Source organism: Helianthus annuus, chromosome 12, assembly GCF_002127325.2.
Source record: "Helianthus annuus cultivar XRQ/B chromosome 12, HanXRQr2.0-SUNRISE, whole genome shotgun sequence".
In the NCBI taxonomy this organism is placed as follows: Eukaryota; Viridiplantae; Streptophyta; class Magnoliopsida; order Asterales; family Asteraceae; genus Helianthus; species Helianthus annuus.
Genome location: NC_035444.2, coordinates 158,351,617 through 158,370,836, shown reverse-complemented (window position 1 = coordinate 158,370,836; position 19,220 = coordinate 158,351,617). Strand labels below are relative to the sequence as shown.

At 36.3% G+C, this 19,220-nt stretch overlaps 1 protein-coding gene across 2 annotated transcripts; it reads left to right on the top strand.

The window, feature by feature from the left end:
• The first annotated feature begins 1,031 nt into the window (after nt 1-1,031).
• On the top strand, nt 1,032-8,191 carry LOC110896063 (glutathione S-transferase zeta class). Of its 2 annotated transcripts, XM_022143496.2 has the most exons (11): nt 1,032-1,204; nt 1,287-1,343; nt 1,504-1,589; nt 1,675-1,746; nt 2,700-2,753; nt 2,834-2,909; nt 5,924-5,985; nt 6,818-6,877; nt 6,972-7,090; nt 8,005-8,026; nt 8,064-8,191. In XM_022143496.2, exons 1-9 carry the CDS (start codon nt 1,114-1,116, stop codon nt 7,071-7,073), a joined length of 660 nt encoding a protein of 219 aa, XP_021999188.1. In that variant the 5' UTR covers nt 1,032-1,113; the 3' UTR covers nt 7,074-7,090; nt 8,005-8,026; nt 8,064-8,191. The 2 variants fall into 2 exon arrangements, with proteins under 2 accessions (XP_021999188.1, XP_021999187.1); XM_022143495.2 differs by having other exon boundaries at nt 8,005-8,191.
• The last annotated feature ends 11,029 nt before the right edge of the window (nt 8,192-19,220 follow it).

The following is a 19,220-nucleotide window of genomic DNA, read 5'->3' as shown; positions in this document are numbered from 1 at the left end:
GGAAGATTGTGATTGGCTACACTCGGATGCCGTTACTAGAGAGTATTTTTTGGGTTTGGTTACACTCAGATGCCATTGCTAGAGAGTGTATTTTGAGTTTTGAGCGATCAGAGAGTGTTTTTAAGTGTTGTAATCAAACTATCACATCCGGTACCTATATATACTAACAAGTTAGGGAAAAAAATATGAAAACAGTCAAAAGTAGCTACGTAACATTCTATAACAACCAATTTGAAAATCGTATCCCAAACCGGTTTCTATCAAACAAGTTTAACTGGCGGATCAGAATGGCAAATCGGTTTTGGCTTGTTTGTTGGTAGTTGGTTTTCATAATGGTATCGAATACCACACCACACAACATTTTTTAAAGCACATCTAAATCTGTTATTGCGGGTGATTTTCACTATACATTTACGAATGTATATTGATATTAAAAGTGAAATCGTTGAAATGTAACACATAAACGAATAAATTGCATTTGAATTTTATTTTAATTTAATGAATTAGATTTATGATCGATGAATGCTTACCGTCTCATGAAATGTGCATGTAAGTATCTTCGGGTGTAGGATTGGTTAAACCCAAAAGGCCCAAATACATACATTTCATTTCGTTTTCTTATGGCAAAGTATCTCACGTGTAACTTGTAAATCTCTATCCGTCCTGTTTAGGGATATGTCCAATGTTGACTTTTCGACCGCCATGAGACCCTGCCCTCTGATGCGCGGGAATCAGAAGAAATCCGTAAACTCTCGCCCCCATCAGGTTCAAACCCGATATTAAAGTTCAGATTCGTCCCTTCACCTAGATACCCTTGAAAATAGTCCTAATAGGAATCAAAGAGGAAAACCCTTTTAGACCAAAGGGTATGGGGCGAGGGATGGCAGGCAATGCTGGCTAAACCACACCGGGCCAGCGTTTGCCACGGTGGTGCCCCGCTGGCGTTGGGCCGGGGGAGGGGGAGGTAAGGTGGCTGGCTTGGATTGGCTGGTGACACGTATGTTTGACGGATGGGGCGGTGACTTTGATGAAAAGAAAACTATCAACAACCTTGTGTGTTCCATTTCACACACACACACACCTGCAAATTGAAATTGATAGTGTAGTGAGAGGATGACGAGTAACGGTGAGAAGAAGTTGCAGCTGTATTCCTATCACAGGAGCTCCTGCTCTTTCCGTGTTCGCATCGCTTTAAACTTGAAAGGTTTCCATTTCTCTGCGTTTTCTCTATTGATGCTTGCTACTAATCATTAAATTCTAATTGTTTTATTCATCGTAACTAACAGGATTTGATTACGAGTACAAGCCGGTTAATCTGCTTAAAGGAGAACAAAAAACCCCTGGTAACCCCTAATTGATGATGATATTCATTACTTGCATGCTCAATTAACAGATATCCAAGCCCTAATTGATGATGATATTAACTTTTATTGGATTGCATGCTCAATTAAGAGAAAACATATTATGTGAACTTAATAATACCTTTTTTTGGATTGGATTTAGAGTTTCTAAAGGTGAATCCTATTGGATACGTGCCTGCATTGGTGGATGGTGACTTAGTCATTGCTGACTCTTTTGCAATCATCATGGTGGGTTTTTACTGTTTGATTTACCTTTTTTCTTCTGAAATGATATGGTGTTTACTGCTTTTTTCCATCATGTTCTTATTTACAGTACCTTGAAGAGAAGTATCCTCAGCATCCTTTGCTGCCTCGAGACCTTGCGAAAAAGGCAATCAATTACCAGGTCAACTCATTTCGCCTTCTTTTTTTTGTATTTTCATTCTACAGTTATGCAATATTTGATGACCATAGTTATTAAAGGCACTAGGCGCACAGGCCTCGACTAGGGCCTAGGTGCAAAGCGCAAAAAAAGCGAGAGCCTGAGAAAAATAAAGTGCATAATGAAAAAAATTTAAAAATGGATTATGTATTAGAAAAAGAATACTATTCTTCAAATAAAATAAACAAAGTCTATTATGTAACACTTTATATCATCTAATTAGTACCAAAATATTAGTGTATTAGTGTTATAAAGTAGTTTTCCTTGAATAAAAGTAGAAATCTGGCTAGAATCTTGTTGGAATTTAGAGAATTTGGCCGGAAGCTCTCCGGAATCTAGGAACCTCGCCGGAATGTGTGCCTGAACCATCACCTGGAGAATTAAAGCGCAATTTCCTCGACTGAAAGCGCAACTGCCTCGCCTCGCCTGAAAAATGGGCCTAGGCGCAAGAGGCGATGGCTTTTAACAACTATGTTGATGACAACATCATATAGTTTTGAGATAACTTCTCAATTTACTTCTTTAGGCCTTTCTAACTGTCCCATATAGACCATAGTGCATTCTAAGGTCAAGCTCTTGGTTTCCTATTAAAAAAAAAAGTAGCTAGTAAATTCGTGTATCTTCCATGTTCATTAGTAATATATTGGTAGTCAAGTTGACACTGTAAGGAGCTTAAATAATGAACCAGGAAAAAGTATCACTTATGGGAATACCGAACTTTACAAGTAAGACTGGTTGCGTTGCATGTTACTTGCTGATGTGGCAATGTTAAATTACATTTTTGTTGTTACTTGTGTCACTAGGTAATCTTTGGCGTAAATCAATATCGTATCTTGTTGCTTATGTGCCCCTGGTTAAGGTTCCCGTTCCTTGCGTTATGTTTCTGTAACTAACAGTCTTCTCCTTTATATATGTAGGCTGCAAATATTGTTTCTGCAAGCATACAACCTCTTCAAAATCTAGATGTTTTGGTTAGTAATGTGGATTTACACCAATACTCATAGAAATTACTTTCACAATTTTACATATTGTTTATCAAACCAACTCGCAGAACTACATTGAGGAAAAAGTTGGTCCTGAAGCAAAGATGCCATGGGTACAAAAGCATATTGGTAAAGGATTTGCAGGTATGCTTCAACATGAATTTGTTGTGACATTTATCAGAAAACGGGCGAGGGGACCCATGGACACAAAGGACCGCGGGCCTGAGCCTGAGCCCGCCCCCGGTTTTCATCCGGCTGTTACTCTAGCGAGGCTTCTCGTGTGGAGGCAGAACGGTTTCCGGGGGAAAGCCGTAACCAAGTCTGATAACCAGCGCGGGCCCGGTTAAGACAACGTAGTCTGGGCAGACTTGGCTAGGGCCCCCCGGTTTGGGGGGTGTGGGAGTTGCTCTCACAACCAAAAGTAGACTCTCACCTTTCAAAAAAAAAAAAAATCTAAAGAACACATAAGAAAGAACCATGAATATAATAGATTAAATGAGTATGATATATAATGCAGCACTAAAGAAACTAGAATTGAGATATTTTACATCATGATTAAAAAAAAAGAGCAAGTTACATTTTGAGTCCTTGTGGTTATACAGAATAACGGCTGGAGTCCTTAAGTTTGAAGTATTACAATGAGAGCCCCTACTTTTGTGATTATGGCACTTTCCGTTCATTACAACTTCACCCGGGTCAAATGACCAAATTACCCTTAATTTCTTCCCCTTTGAATTTTCTCCTCAATTATCATTTCTTAACCCAAAGCAAGAACACAAACTTGGATTTCATAAATGAGTTAAATGCTTGGTTGGTCCCTGTGGTTTTCAAAAATTGCAGACTTGGTCCTAGTGGTTTACTAATTACATTCGTGGTCCCAAAACTTGTCAAAAATGAACTCAGTTGGTCCCCAGCCCTAACATCAGTTAAATTTCTCAGTTAACTCTGTGTGAAATGACTATATTACCCTTGAACAATTAAAAAAACATATAAAGAAGACTCCTCTTCTTCATCAGACCAATGATCCCATCTCCTGTTCTTCCCTCTCTCTCTAAAACCCACCAGCCACCATCTCCACCTTCAATCCATCACCACCACCACCACCACCACCACCACCTCCACATCCACCGTCACCTTCAACCCTAATTGCTGAATCGTACCTTCAACCCTAATCCCATCCCCTGGTGGCTTCCTCCCTTCTCTCTCTAAAAACCCACCACCAGACACAATATTCGCACAAAAGTTTCAATCAAACCTCCACCACCAGAATTTGACTTCAGGACCCAAATATTAACCGAATCTCGAGCCCTAATTGCTGAATCGCACTCGGAACTGCTCGATTTAGCAGACGAAGGGAGCTTAGTTGTCATAAGAAAGAGCCAATTTGGTCCGGTTCCGGCGTGGCGGGCTGATTTTGTGGAGCCGGGGTGCATTTGGTTGGTTGGGACGAATCATGTGTCGGAGAAATCGGCTGGTGATGTTGAACGAGTTGTGGAGGATGTGAGACCTGATAATGTGGTTGTTGTGTTATGTAGAAGCAGGTAATGGTTTTGTTGCTATCAGTGGAGACATTGTTTTTGTAGATGTTATGAGTATTGGTTTATGTTAGGGTGTTTATGGTTGTTGTATATCTCAGTTGGGGTTTATTAGGGTTGAAGGTGACGGTGGATGTGGAGGTGGTGGTGGTGGTGATGGATTGAAGGTGGAGATGGTGGCTGGTGGGTTTTAGAGAGAGAGAGGGAAGAACAGGGGATGGGATCATTGCCTGATGAAGAAGATGAGTTCTTTAATATGTTTTTTTATTTCTTTTAATTGTTTAAGGGTAATATAGTCATTTCACACATAGTTAACTGAGAAATTTAACTGATGTTAGGGCTGGGGACCAACCGAGTTCATTTTTGACAAGTTTTGGGACCACGCGTGTAATTAGTAAACCACTAGGACCAAGTCTGCAATTTTGAAAACCACAGGGACCAACCAAGCATTTAACTCTTCATAAATTGTTAAATCAAATTCATGATTATTATTAAAAACAAACACTCTTGGTTAAAAAAAATCGAAGTTTTTATGGATTTTTTGTTTACGAATTGGGTCCCTTAGAGATACTTTTGGGGTTTGCATGATTTTGAATAATGAAAAGGTTTAATTTCAATAATAATTACGAGTTAGATGTAAAGTTTCTGTCTCGACTTTTGTTGTTTTTGATGTGATGCACTGAAAGTGCACATAGTTTCAAAACAAGGACTCTCCTTGACTCCTTGTAATGCTTCAAAGTTCAAACATAAAGGACTCTGGCTGTAATTTTGAACACACCATAAGGACTTGATGTGTAATCTACTCTAAAATCATGTTGCCAAAAACCACTTGTATCATATTTGATTTCTACACCATTTCGACTTTTCAAAAGTAGCTTAACTTGGTTTCAGCAAGATAACCTGGGATCATCTTTGCTTGTTACGACTGAATTAACCTGCCCTATGAAATTCATTAGTATTTGTTAGATAATATGTCTTCTACTGAGTTTTTATCCTACATAACTAGACATTTTTGAAAGAGCAAAATACATTCTTATACCGAGTAGAAAGCGCAGGTCAACCAATTTATGTAAAAACGGGTTATAAATGATGGTAACAGTCGAATGAATAAAGTCAGGGGCGTAGCTTACTTTAAACTCGGGGGTGCACCCGCCCAATGTTTCGGTTAGAAGTGTAAAATTTCTGATTTTTCGTCGAAAAATTTTAAAATTATAAAAGATCCCCCCCCCCCACCCACCCACCAATTATTTTGCCTAAATATTTATATAATATATAAATTGGGTCCCATGACTTTCCGCCCCCCGGGAACTTTTGGTCAAGCTCCGCCACTGAATAAAGTTGGAATACCAGCTAAATAGGAAGCGGGCCAAACATGTTGATTGTTTTAACATCCGCACAATGTGTTTACAAAAACCCAGATTTTTTTAAACATTTCATCAAATTAAGTACAAGGACAAACAAGTATTGGCCTCTGAACCTAACCTCTTTTTACCTATCCTATAGCGCCTAATGGTGTCTTGGCTGCCTCCTACATTTATTATCAAAAAAAGGATGAGTATATTGTAAAATTTACTTTAATATGCTATAAATGTTGATTTCAGTTTACTATGGCTTACTTTGCAGCACTCGAGAAATTACTACAAAATCATGCTGGAAAATACGCCACAGGGGATGATCTTTTCCTGGTATTGTTTTTTTCTTATTCAATTTCTCTTAAATGTTTGATCTTTACTAATTCAAACTTTAGATTTGGTCTAGAATCCCAACCAATTGTTGTCCATCATTTATAAAAGAGTAAATTACGTTTTTGGCCCCTGTGGTTATATCACTTCTACTATATTAGCCCAAAATAAGAGTTTTTAACATATCTGCCCCCATGGTCTCTATAACTAACCATTTTGACCCCTAAGTCTAACCATTTTGGCCCCTATGGTCTCTATAACTAACCATTTTGGCCCCCATGATCTCTAGACTTAGGGGCCAAAATGGTTAGTTATAGAGACCATGGGGGCAGATATGTTAAAAATTCTTAGAGTTAATTACTGTTTTCGTCCCTGTAGTTTGTCAAAAATCACTATTTCAGTCCATTAGTTTATAAATTGCAATTTCAGTCCCTGTGGTTTTACTTTCGTAACCATTTCAGTCCCTGTGGGGTTTCACTTTCGTAACCATTTCAATCCATTTATTCTGTTAGTATAGGGCCTGAAATGGTTACGAGGTGTACGAAAGTGAAACCACAGGGACTGAAATCGTAATTTTTAAACTAATGGACTGAAATAGTAATTTTTGACAAACCACAGGGACGAAAACAGTAATTAACTCAAATTCTTATTTTAGGCTAATATAGTAAAAGTGATATAACCACAGGGGCCAAAAACGTAATTTACTCTTTATAAAATTTAATCTAAATATGAATTAGTTATAATTAGGCCCACTTGATAAGTAATTGCAAACATCTTAGTTTATGCATGTGGAGTGTAGACAGGAGCAAGTTTTTAAAATTTCCAAGTTTTGCAGGCTGATTTGTTTCTGGCACCACAAATCCATGGTGCAATAAAGAGGTTCAACTTTGACATGGTAGGGTCTTGCTTCTACATGCCTTGAGAATTTAACATATTTCTAATTTTGTTTCACGAAATCATAAATTGATTATATGTATCGGTTGGCCCAGACACCATACCCTCTTCTCGGTAGGTTGCATGAGGCATATATGCAGGTACCTGCTATCCAAGATGCCTTGCCTGAGAATCAACCAGACTACCCTTCTACTTAAAGATAATAATAATTCAGGTACTTTAGTTTCTGAACGGTTAATCTTATTATCGTGATTTCAAGTTGCGGTAGTTAGTTGTTTGATTGTTTGAACCTTTAATCTGATTATTTATAGGCCAAATAAACTGTATCGGGTAATATGATTCATACACCTATTCATAGTTGTCAAAGGCGCAAAGCGCCCTCAAGGCGCAAAGGGTGAGCCTTGGGCCTCAATGCAAGGGGCGCTTAAAAAGCGAGGGCTTTTTTAAGCGAGTCGTTTAGTATAAAAATACAACTTTTAGGGATTTTAGACATATTTTAGGCTTCTTTAGGGCTAGTTAAGTTGTTTTAGGTTGTTTCTAGGCTTGTTTAGGGTTCTTATAATTGTTTCAAACACGTTTAAACATGTTCAAACGATTTTTGACCGGAATTTCGTTGGAACATGGCCTGAAAATGCGCCTGAGGGCCTTAAAGTGGGGCTTTTGAAGCAAAGCGAGAAGGCTGGGATGGGCCTGAAAAGTGGGCCTAGGCGCGCGCCTGGGTGTAAGCCTTGACAACAGAGATCTAAACTATATACTTTTAACCTGAAATTATACCTTTACTCCCGCTTTGACAAAATTGTTCTTTTGTCCATTTTATTTAGTTGGTTCCCAAAATAATCCAAGTCCCGCCAAACACTCGAGCCTCTACTCATTTTATTATTGCAACTTCCATTTTTATAAACCACACATCCAAACAACCCATAGTACACGGGTGACAAATTTCTGACATGACCCAAAATATACATGTGTTTAGGGATGGCATGCTTAATGAATGTGTCATGTTCGGGTTGTACTAAGATTAAGCTTAAAATGGATTTAAAAATATATATAACTTATGTATTTAACCCGTTTATGCTTACATGTTATCGACAGAAGATCTTTTCATATGTTGTCACTTTCTATCTGCAGTTGTGTGAATCATGTGCAAGATGAGTTATAGTTGAAAGAGAATGGTTCATACTTGGATGTATGAACCCTGCTCAAATATATGTATACGATCAATAATGAATGTGAACGTTTATGTATGATGGTTTACCGTTTATGGAGGAAAGGTTACTCACTTTTATTCCATAGTTATTATTTCATTGGAACAGTATTGTGTATGTCAACTAGCAATAGTAACTTCTTTTCGCCTCAACACGAGATAGATAAAAACATGTATAAAAGATATAAAAATTTTATTCCCAAACGGATTTGAGATGTGACAAAAAACGTAGCTATTAATAATTATAGCCTTGGTTTTAAAAAGCGCGCCCGAGGCGCACACTCTGGGGCTTTTTCGCTCAGCGCCTAGAGTAATTACAAAAAGCGCCAAAAAAACGCGCTTTTTTGGGATTTTTTTCTAGGCTTTTTTGGCGCGCCTCTTGTACCCAAGGCGTTTTTATGCATCTAACAGTTGTACCCTGGGTTTTTTGGCTTGTACATGCAGCTAAAATCATACAAAAACCATACTTGTAGCTAAATTTTGGGTATGGAAAGCTAAAAACGTATGGGATATATAGAAAAATATATATAATTAGCTTGCGCCTCGGGTATGAAAAGTCCACCGCTTTTGCGCTTCGCGCCTCGGTTTTAGATCTCGTCGCTTTTGTGCGTCTCCCGCTTTTTAAAACCAAGATTATAGCAGTAGTGATAATGAGAAAAAAAATAATAATAATAGAAAGACAATAAACAGAAAAAGTTACTGATTTGACAAAGAAGTAAAGGTAAAAACCTGTAGGAGCCCATTTCATAGCTATATCTGGAAATTGTATGTGTTGTTTTGCTTAACGATATGTTGTACCACATATATGGTAAAGCTATAAAGTAAAAGGATCTACTTAAAGCTTATGTTAATGTGAGGTTTTCAACTAACGACCCTTGTTATACTACTAAAATTGTTTTAACAAGTTTTGTGTTTAAAATGTTGATTCAACATGCGTCAAATAAGTCATTGTATTGTTTTAACGCAAAAACCTTCATTTTCACCCGAAGACCTAGCTTGAGTTTAGCAGACGGATACCTCAAGCCAATATAAGAATCGAATCTAATTTGCTATTCAAAAGGGGCTGTTGTGCAGCTTATTGCCCGTTTACCTGTCATTCTTATGTAACTATACCTCTACCTCGTAGAAATAGAGAAATTGCTTCCAGTGAGACCCCCGGCTCTATTATAAAATTTTTCTTTGAAGATGAATAGTTGGTTATTCGATATATAGGAACCTTTTCTTTAAAAAAAATCCCTTGTTGAACCCACAAAACAAGCCTGCCTCGTCATTCTTCTACTGCGAGCTATTGACATTTCATATCAGCTCAGAACACCGTCAAGTGATTAGCCACCAAAGCTAAGTTATACTAAAAATTCATAAATTGATTAAATATAGAAATTGTCTTAATATCAATAAAAGAAATTGGATTATAGTAATGTTGGATCATTAGTATGGTATAATTATTTTAGTTGGTTAAATGTAGGGGTGTTCAAAAAACTCGTGGCTCACAGCTCGCTCGAAACTCGCTCGAAAAAAGCTCGAAAAAAGCTCGGCTCGAAATTGGCTCGGTTGTAAACGAGCCAGCTCGGCTCGGCTCGGTTTGTAAACGAGCCGAGCTCGAGCTTGGCCTAGCTCGGCTCGTGAGCTCGTGAGCTGGCTCGATAAGGTTTACATACTTTATTTTTTTGTCCCACATCGCTTAGAAAACAAAAACTAAGGGAGTATATCCCCTATAAAAGAAGGTAAAGACAATGGAGAAAGTGAATTACCTATTTATGCTTGCATATTTAGCCATATGGTTAAATTAAATGGCAACTATGGCCCTTAGACTTTGAAGAAATTTATTTTTAAGGGCTTTTTAAGTAATAAATTTTGCGGTTCTTTGTTAGTTCGAGCTAGATCGAGCCGAGCCGAGCTAGCTCGAATTCTAATCGATCCGAGCTGGAGCCTCAAATCTCAGCTCGATTTGAAATTCGAGCTCGAGCCAAGCCAACTTGAATCGAGTTCGAGCCGAGCTCGAGCTGGGTCTAGCTCGGCTCGACTCGGCTCGTTTACAGCCCTAGTTAAATGAAGGTGAGCGTACGTACGTGGACCAAACGATTTAAATCAACATGTATGTCAATGTTTTGTTTCTATTAGGTCAGGTTATTGCTAGTTGCTGTTTGTCAAAATCTGAGCATACCCATTGTATGCACATTTAGTGCCTTCGGAAATATCAAAGACTCAAAAGGAACTTTTGGCGTTTGATTCGCAGAATGTTTTAGAATAAAAAATTGGATAGAAAAATTCAAAAGGTTACCGTTTCATAAGAATTACTAGCCGTTGGGAAACAAACAGAGTTACAGTACAAGTCAGAATATAAGTAAAAAACAACTACATCACCAAATTAGTACACACAACACAAAGAACAGCCATGAAAAAACATAACAGAAACTTAAGTTTTTGAACTTCAACCCCCTTCTCAGCAACTTCCTTTGCCTTCAACAGCTTTAATTCTGCATTCTACCTATTTGTGCTCAGCAGGGATCAGTGGCGAAGCTTGAAAAAAAAAATCGGGGGGTCGGAAAGTAACGGACCTAAAAAAAATTTTCTATCGCGTTGTTTTGAGGTATATGTTCGGGTCGAACGTCGGTGATTCGATTCGGGTCGGGTCAAACATTAATATCAAATAAAAAACGTTCACAAACATTAAAAAAGAAGTTATCATTTTATTCTTTCACATAGCATAATCTAATAACAAAACAAATTAACAAATCACCCTAAATTTCAAACTCTAATTTCTATCTAAATCAAATCACAATAAGATTAAACAAATAAAATTAGACATAGTTACAGAAAGATTCAACAAGTTTAGGGCAAAAATTTGGACCAATTTCATCCCTAATTTCAACCTAAATCACATAAATTGCAGCCCTAAATTAAACCTAAAGATAAAAAACACATACCTTTAACTTTATGAAGATTAATGAAGTCGAACAAGAGTACAAGACCACAACAACGACCAGTGTTTTGGCTTCTGTTCTCGAACAAGAAGCTGAAGTCGAACAGTTCTGGAACCTGCCCCCCCCCCCCTCTTTCTGCAGTTCTGGCTTGTGGCTTCTGTTCTTCTGGTCGGTGTCCCAAAGTAAACGAATTTGGGTTTTTTTTATAGGGTAGGCTTTTAAGTTGGGCTATATAATGATTTGGTTTGGGTTATATAATATACATTTTAGTATTTTACCAAATATAATGATTTGGGCTATAATATTTGGACTAATTAAATATTTTATTTGGGCTTTATAAATAAAAGAAATTAAAACCGAGGGTCGAAAACGTATATCCCTAAAAAAAATTTATAAAACCGGGGGGTCGAAAACGTATCCTACAAAATCCTATACGAAACGTACATATATAACACTACTGACCGAAAAGTTCGGGGGGGGCGGGCGCCCCTCCCCGCCCCTTAAATCCTTCGCCTCTGGCAGGGATGGTAGAAGCCTCTCACATCTGGGACATGAAATTGGGGGATCAATCCACCGAAGCAACCCACAGTCATCAGTCTGCAAATGGTAAAACTCAACATTATACCATATTTATTTACGAATCAGGTAGAAAACGATTATGAACAAAGTAAGAATCATTCACACAACAAAGAAATCTTCTACCTGGATTGGCTTCTGTACACGATGTTCTAATGCAAGTAGCAGCACCACATGAGCATACTGCATTGGACCTACCACTGGTAGTACTATTCCACGAACTTGCGGCTGCCATTGAAGTGGATGTTGAAGAAGAAGAAGATGATGGTGGTTGCTCAGAACTTGCAGGGTTTATAAAACAAGATCATGTTTTTCAAGTTGCAATTTCGGTCCCTTAGGGGCAATAACGTCTTTTAACATATTTCGTAACGTTATACTAACGGTAGTTTTGCTCAGGCCCTATGAGCAATTGAATACTTCGGGGTCTGGAGTGTTGATTTTTTCAAAATATGGACTGAACTTGCGAGCGGGTGTAAACCTCAAGGACTGTACTTAACTCACTAAGTTTTTTATGAGTCACGCACCAACTTTTGACACATGCAACTAAAAATCATGTTCTCAAGCAAGAGATGTAAATAAATTGTGACGAGCTCCAGCTCGACTCGTTTTCAAATTCATTTTATATAAATATTAGGTTCACGAGTCTAATCAAACTTAGTATATGAAGGTTAGATTCGAGGTCATTTCATGATCGATCTTCGAATTAGTTTGAGTTGAGCTTGATTTGATTTTTAGTAGGCCAGTCTTAAGTGATATATGAGTGGCTCGACTTTTTTACAACTTAGTAAATTGTATGCATATTCTGATTACTAGATTTTCTGTCAAATATTGTATGTACTTGTTCTATGAGTTTTAAAGTGTAGAATAGTCCAATGAAACTTTATAAATGAAAGGTATTGTGGCATTGGGTAAGGCATTCTTGAGGGACTTGGTTGGCTACAAAGCGTCATTGTCAAGACATTCAGGATGAGTCTATTCGGCAATTTGAGCAATCATTTGTAGTGCTGGATATATTAGAGTTCAAATGAGGCAAATAATTAGATCTGTATTCATCAATTCATCCATCTATCAAATATTTATTCATCTATGTTACTATTTGCCTCTTGCAAATTTGCGACCATTGTGAATTTATGAGTTTTGTTAATAAGTTTGAAAAACGTCTCGCTTGCGGTATGCGCATATAATGTATATATGTGTGGGCCATCGGGGGGCAAAAGTGAAAGTGCACTAATTCGTTATTTTACTAATTTCGTGAAAATAACGTTGAAAGCCGAGGACAGTTAATCAATCATGCATCATGTAGTGACGTTGATAGCTGAAAGTCAAAAGGGTACATGCACTAATCGGTCTTTGTCCCGATTGCTTGCTGAGTTTATGCGCCTTATGTCCAAAGCTTGATGCAAAACTACTATCGAGCCGGGGGTCTCATTGGAAGCAGCCTCTCTATTCCTACGGAATACAGCTTACCCTCCTCAGATCTTATCTTTGCTTTGCTATTGGTGGGATTTACTGAGTATGATGAGTATGATGACGATGATGTTAATAAGTTTGAAAATTGTTTGTTGACATGTGTAGTCTAGGGCTGTAAACGAACCGAACGAACACGAACAAGGCCTTGTTCGTGTTCGTTCGTTAAGGAAATAAATGTGTTCACGCACGGTTCATGAACACTTACCGAACGAGATTTTATGTTCGTGTTCTTCCATTAAGGAAATGAGCGTGTTCGCGAACGGTTCACGAACATAAACGAACACAAATAAATTTGGTGAATGCGATGAATGATAAAGATAGATGGCCCAGAGAGTAGCACTCGAACTTGAATCCCTTATTGTGGAACGGATGTCGATCGTATTCGTCGATGTAAATAATGAGAAATGAAAGGGGAATGATGCATAAACAAGGTGAAAGTGGGTTTCATAGTTTAATTGTTAGGGTAATAAAATAAATAAAAGTTTAATAACATAAAAAGTACAAATAAAATATAAGAAAGTACAAAGATCTTCAATTAAAACACAAACATACGAACATAAACGAACGCAAATCAATGAACGTTCACGAACACAATCGAACGAACGAGACCTCTGTTCATGTTCGTTCATTTAACTAATCGAACGAAATTTCTTGTTCATGTTCGTTCGTTTATTAAATGAACGAACATAAATGAACTTCCCGCCAAACGGTTCACGAACTGTTTGCTGAATGTTCGGTTCATTTACAGACCTAAATATAAATAATGATTATGATTGATCTAACTTGCAAGTGTTAGTGATCAACTATCACATGCTATACAATATAGTCTTTATTTTTAATGATGGATAAAAAAGTTAAATATGAATATTCATAGTATTGAAATTATTAGTTCAGTTTTCATCTACAAATTAACTTAAAAAAACTACACGTCATAATTATTTTCTCTCTTTTCACATTTACTTTTAATTTTATTAGTGTTTCAACCTTCATGTACGATTTGATTTTAAAGCTTCCCAATTAAGCCTTATAATCATTTCACTTTCATATTTCTATACAAACTGTGTGAACGAAAATGAATGTATTGGGTATAAAAAGCAAATAGTTTTAATAAAGTACGTTTGATTGTTAACGAGGTAGTGGTGGAGTGATTGGAGAAAAATTTGACGTTTTTTGTGATTTAGGTTCGACTCCCACTCTACCCATTATTTTCTGCGGCATCCAGGTGAAAAGCGAACACGGGTGGCGCCGGTTCGTCTTGAATGGGAGCCGAGATTTTACCGATTATTTCACTGTCGTGCCTTCGGGCGGGTGGAGGTCGGGTTTCCGTGCATCTGAAAGAGCCAAAAGGCTGGCGACAGTCAAGTATTCAACCTTGACCACAACACCGGTGTCACGATAGTTGACACGTCGATTTTTACCGTTAAAAAAAATAAAATGCAGTTGAGTAATTGCTTATCGTATTTATTTCACCCACCATGATCAAATATTATATTAATAAAGTACAGTTGACTAATTGCTTATCGTATTTATTTCACCCACCATGATAAAATATTATAGCTTTCCACAAAATGAAATAAAACCCACATGTCAACTTACATATTTTCAACTTTATCTTAGGTTAAACTCTTTACAAGTTTAAAATTATTTGATAGGTTTTACTCAATATATCATCATGTAAATTTCATTAATAGTAAAACTAAGTTAGAGTCTGAAGAAGGTAAAATTAAGACAGCCTTAACTCTACTTATAGGAATAGAGAGACCGGTTCCAATGAAACCCCCAGCTCGATAGTAGTTTTGTATCAAACCTTAGACATAAGACATATAACACTCAACAATTGGAACAAAAGTCGATTAGTGCATGTACTCTTTTGTCTTTCGGCTATCAACGTCACCACATGATACATGATTAGCTGTTCGCCGCTTTTAACATTATTTTCACAAAATTAGTAAAATAACATTAAAATTAATGCAATTTCCCTTTGCCTAGCCCCAACTAAAGACCCACACATATATATTATATGCGTACACCGCAAACACTTGGTAGCTTTTACTCATATATAATCTGTTTAAAATATTACAATAAGAATTGAGTGGTTAGTTGGAATATTCATTTCGTTGGAATATTCATTTCAAATCCATGTGGTATACAAAGAATCTTTTTCAATGTGTTAAACCTTAATTAGTCAACTCTGTTAACCTTCAAGCGTAAGCATGATTCGTGAATTAGCAACTTTGTTTCCTACCACAATAATCTTTAAATATTTAAATATGATCAATTTATTTATGCCTATAAATTAATTTGTGTGTATTATTATGGTGTTCTTTAAAAGGTTTATAATGGTACCATAACCGTACAATGATGGTCACTAAATATAAGTAACTAACTTATCAGTGTCGGAACTAGCTCATTAAATCAAGGGTATCTCCAATTTTTTTTACCGTGCAATCATACAATATTAAAAAACCGACAATAAATAAATAAAGTAAACAAATACCTAATAAATTTGACATCTTCTTTTTTTTTTCATAGCTTGAAATCGTTCTATCACATCGTCATCTTTTACTTTATGAAAAAAATCCTTTTCGACCGCACTTCAAAAATTTCGGGCCTATTTGATTGCGTAAATCAGTCTTGATAATCTTCAATTTCAAAAAACATCTTTCAACGGCTGCGGTTGCAACCGGTAAAACCAAAGCTAGCTACACTACCCGATAAACCAAAGGACAAGAACTATGTGTTTCCATTTCAACCATAAGATGCGCAATATCACTTATTCTATTATATGGGCATTATTAGTTATTACAATTTGGGCTTCATTATCATAAAACTAATTATTTGGGCTTTGTTACTAAACAAGTTTTGGGCTTAATGAATAATATCAAGTTTCATAATTTTCTCTTAGGGGTATCCTCGTATTAGGGGTGTTCATGAGCCGAACCGAACGGAGGTCTGCTCATGCTCGGATCGGTTTGAAACCGAGCCGCTCGGTTCGGTTCGGATTTAGGAAATCGAGCGGAAATCTTATGCTCGTGCTCGGTTCGGTTTAGAACCGAGCCGCTCGGTTCGGTTCGCTTTTGCTCAGTTTTATTTAGCATTCCTACATAGCCATTCATTCACCAAAATTCACCAACTTATATATCTCATACACACTTTAACAGTTTAACAAAATACAAACATAAAAAGTCCCACAAAAATAAACACAAAATGTCATCCAAATGTTTAATGTTTAAGAACATCAAAAATGCAAAATAACTTCAGAAACACGCGTTGAAGTCATTCCAGACATCTTCAATCAAAAATTGAATTCAAAACATAAAATTTGATACAATAACATCAATTCAAACCTATAAAACACCTATCTTTCAGCTCTTTTAGGTGCAGAAATTTGTCCACATATCTTGATCTATCATGTAATCATATGAACAAAAAGTGTCACCTGTAACCGGGAGTCAACAAAATTGAGAAATTAGAAAAATAATTTTTTATATATGCTGGATATTATTATGTATAACTAAATCAAACTTTGAAGTTGAACGTGTATAGATAAACAATAAATATAATATATATTTAATAAATATAATATATATATAATAATAAAAATAAATTCGATCGAAACCGAACAAGCGACGAGCGAGCGTACCTATGCTCGTGCTCGGCTTGTTTTTAAACCGAACCGAGCTGCTCGGCTCGGTTTTAACCGAGCAAGGAATCGAACGACCAAATTTCCGAGCTTTTCCAAACGATCGTCGAACGATCTTCGAGCGCCGAGCAGTTTGGACACCCCTACCTCGTATATGTTTTTGGGTATGCTATGTATAAAACCGAAAAAAATTACACTGCTAATACGAATATGGTGTTGAGCCGTAGCCCGTGCTACGACTCATTCTACATTGGTTCCGCCCCTGCTTGTAATATTAATATTTACTTGTCTATAATATTATAACATGAAGTTAATTTATATGTTAACATGAAGTTAGTTTATAATATGCATCAATTGGAATAATTTATGTAGTTGGAATATTCATTTAAAATGTACACAAAGTCAAGTAGTACACAGATTATTCAAATTACCAGATGACCAAATTAACCATCAATTGGTCAATTTTGTTAGCCTTTAACCCTTCAATATGTGAATTAGCAACTCGTTGGCGTGTTTGTAATTCACAAAGTCTAATCGGCAAAACCAGGCTTTCATATTATTATTATTATTATTATTATTATTATTATTATTATTATTATTATTATTATTATTATTATTATTATTATTATTATTATTATTATTATTATTATTATTATTATTATTATTATTATTATTATTATTATTATTATTATTATTATTATTATTATTATTATTATTATTATTATTATTATTATTATTATTATTATTATTATTATTATTATTATTATTATTATTATTATTATTATTATTATTATTATTATTATTATTATTATTATTATTATTATTATTATTATTATTATTATTATTATTATTATTATTATTATTATTATTATTATTATTATTATTATTATTATTATTATTATTATTATTATTATTATTATTATTATTATTATTATTATTATTATTATTATTATTATTATTATTATTATTATTATTATTATTATTATTATTATTATTTTCTTTCGAAGATTATAAACATATGGAATTACGATCAAATACAAAGGCTTCTAAAAATAAAAAGTGTACAAAGGTTCCTAAAAGTAAATTCACTTCACGAAAAAAAAAAAAAAAAAAAACTAAACACCCACCACCACCCAAAAACCTAAACCTCCACCCCTATCACCCACCCAAAAAAAAAAAATTGGTTTTTGGGCGGTGGGGTGGGATGGGGGGGGGGGTGTTTAGTTTTTTTTTAAGGTTTTTGGGGGGTGGGGTGGAACATAGAGGTAAATGAGAAACTTAAGTTTGTAGAGAAACTCATTCAGATTGAAGATAGAAAGATCAAGAATCTTAAATACAAGAGACTAGTTCTGGTCAAATTGAAATAGGATTCCAAGAGAGAACCATAATATACTTGGGAGCTTGAGTCAGAAATGCAAAGAAAATACCCACACCTGTTCCAGTAGATCTCGAGGACGAGATCTAAAACAAGGTGGGGAGGATACAACAACCCTCCTTAAAACCCATAACATCACCCTAAACGTTCCTCATATACCCCGTATACGAGAAACGGACCTATAATACCTTAATATTTCTAAAAATCAAATAAAAACCCAAAAATGGGGTTGTCGCGGGCATCGACCCGTTGTTCAAGGTCTGTCGCGGGGCACGAGGCCCAGTAACTTGCCGGACACACATAGACGCCACGTGTCAAGACGTGGCAAGGCTATATTCGCTGAGTAACTAAGGCTCGATCTTACCCTACTTTCTCGCGGGCCATGAGAGAGTTAGAGGGGGCTTCATGGGCCGCGAGTCGCCTCTCGTCAGGCCTATATAAAGGGGCCTCAGGCCTCATTTGTTCCTCGTTCATTTTCTGATATTCTCTCTCAATTTCTGTTAGTATAAACTCTCGGGAATAATACCCCTATAAAAGCGAAGCTCTGCCTCGTTGTAAGTATTATAGCCCTATTTGTTACCCTACACGATCGATCTAGGGCTCTGTAACGCATGTCAAGGCTCTGCCTGACTCAGTCGTTGGAGTTCTGTCTCGTGTTACACCCGATTGACCTAGGACTCCGTAATGCATGTCAAGGCACTGCCTGACTCAGTCATTGGAGTTCTGTCTCGAGTTGTACGGAGAATGTGATTTGGGTTATTTTACTAACACGTGTGCATTGTTTAATTTTAATAGATAATAACCAGGAGATTCAACAGGAAGCTTTAGTTTTACCTAAGTAAACAATGTGAGTCATTCCTCTTTTATAATTTTGTTTTATGAGTACATCTTACTTTTTGTTACCCTTTTACCAAAATCTCAAATGTTTTAAATTACACTTAACAGTAATTGAGTATTTGTAATTCTACAATTACTGCCGGTATATTGGGGTTTTGTATACATTACTTGAAACTCATTACTATTGCAAATAGTAGCATGACCACAAGTCGGGATTGACAGCACCAAAGGGGTAATTGGATAGATATAAACAATGTAAATGCGGATGCTCTCAATACTATGAAGTTGCAAAACTGTTTTGATTAAACTGGGATG

Coding starts and splice junctions, on each gene's coding strand:
- LOC110896063 (XM_022143496.2), top strand. CDS start 1,114: ATGACGAGTAACGGTGAGAAGAAGTTGCAGCTGTATTCCTATCACAGG. Junction 1,747..2,699: donor AAAAGGCAATCAATTACCAG/GTCAACTCATTT, acceptor TTATATATGTAG/GCTGCAAATATTGTTTCTGC. Junction 2,754..2,833: donor TTCAAAATCTAGATGTTTTG/GTTAGTAATGTG, acceptor ACCAACTCGCAG/AACTACATTGAGGAAAAAGT.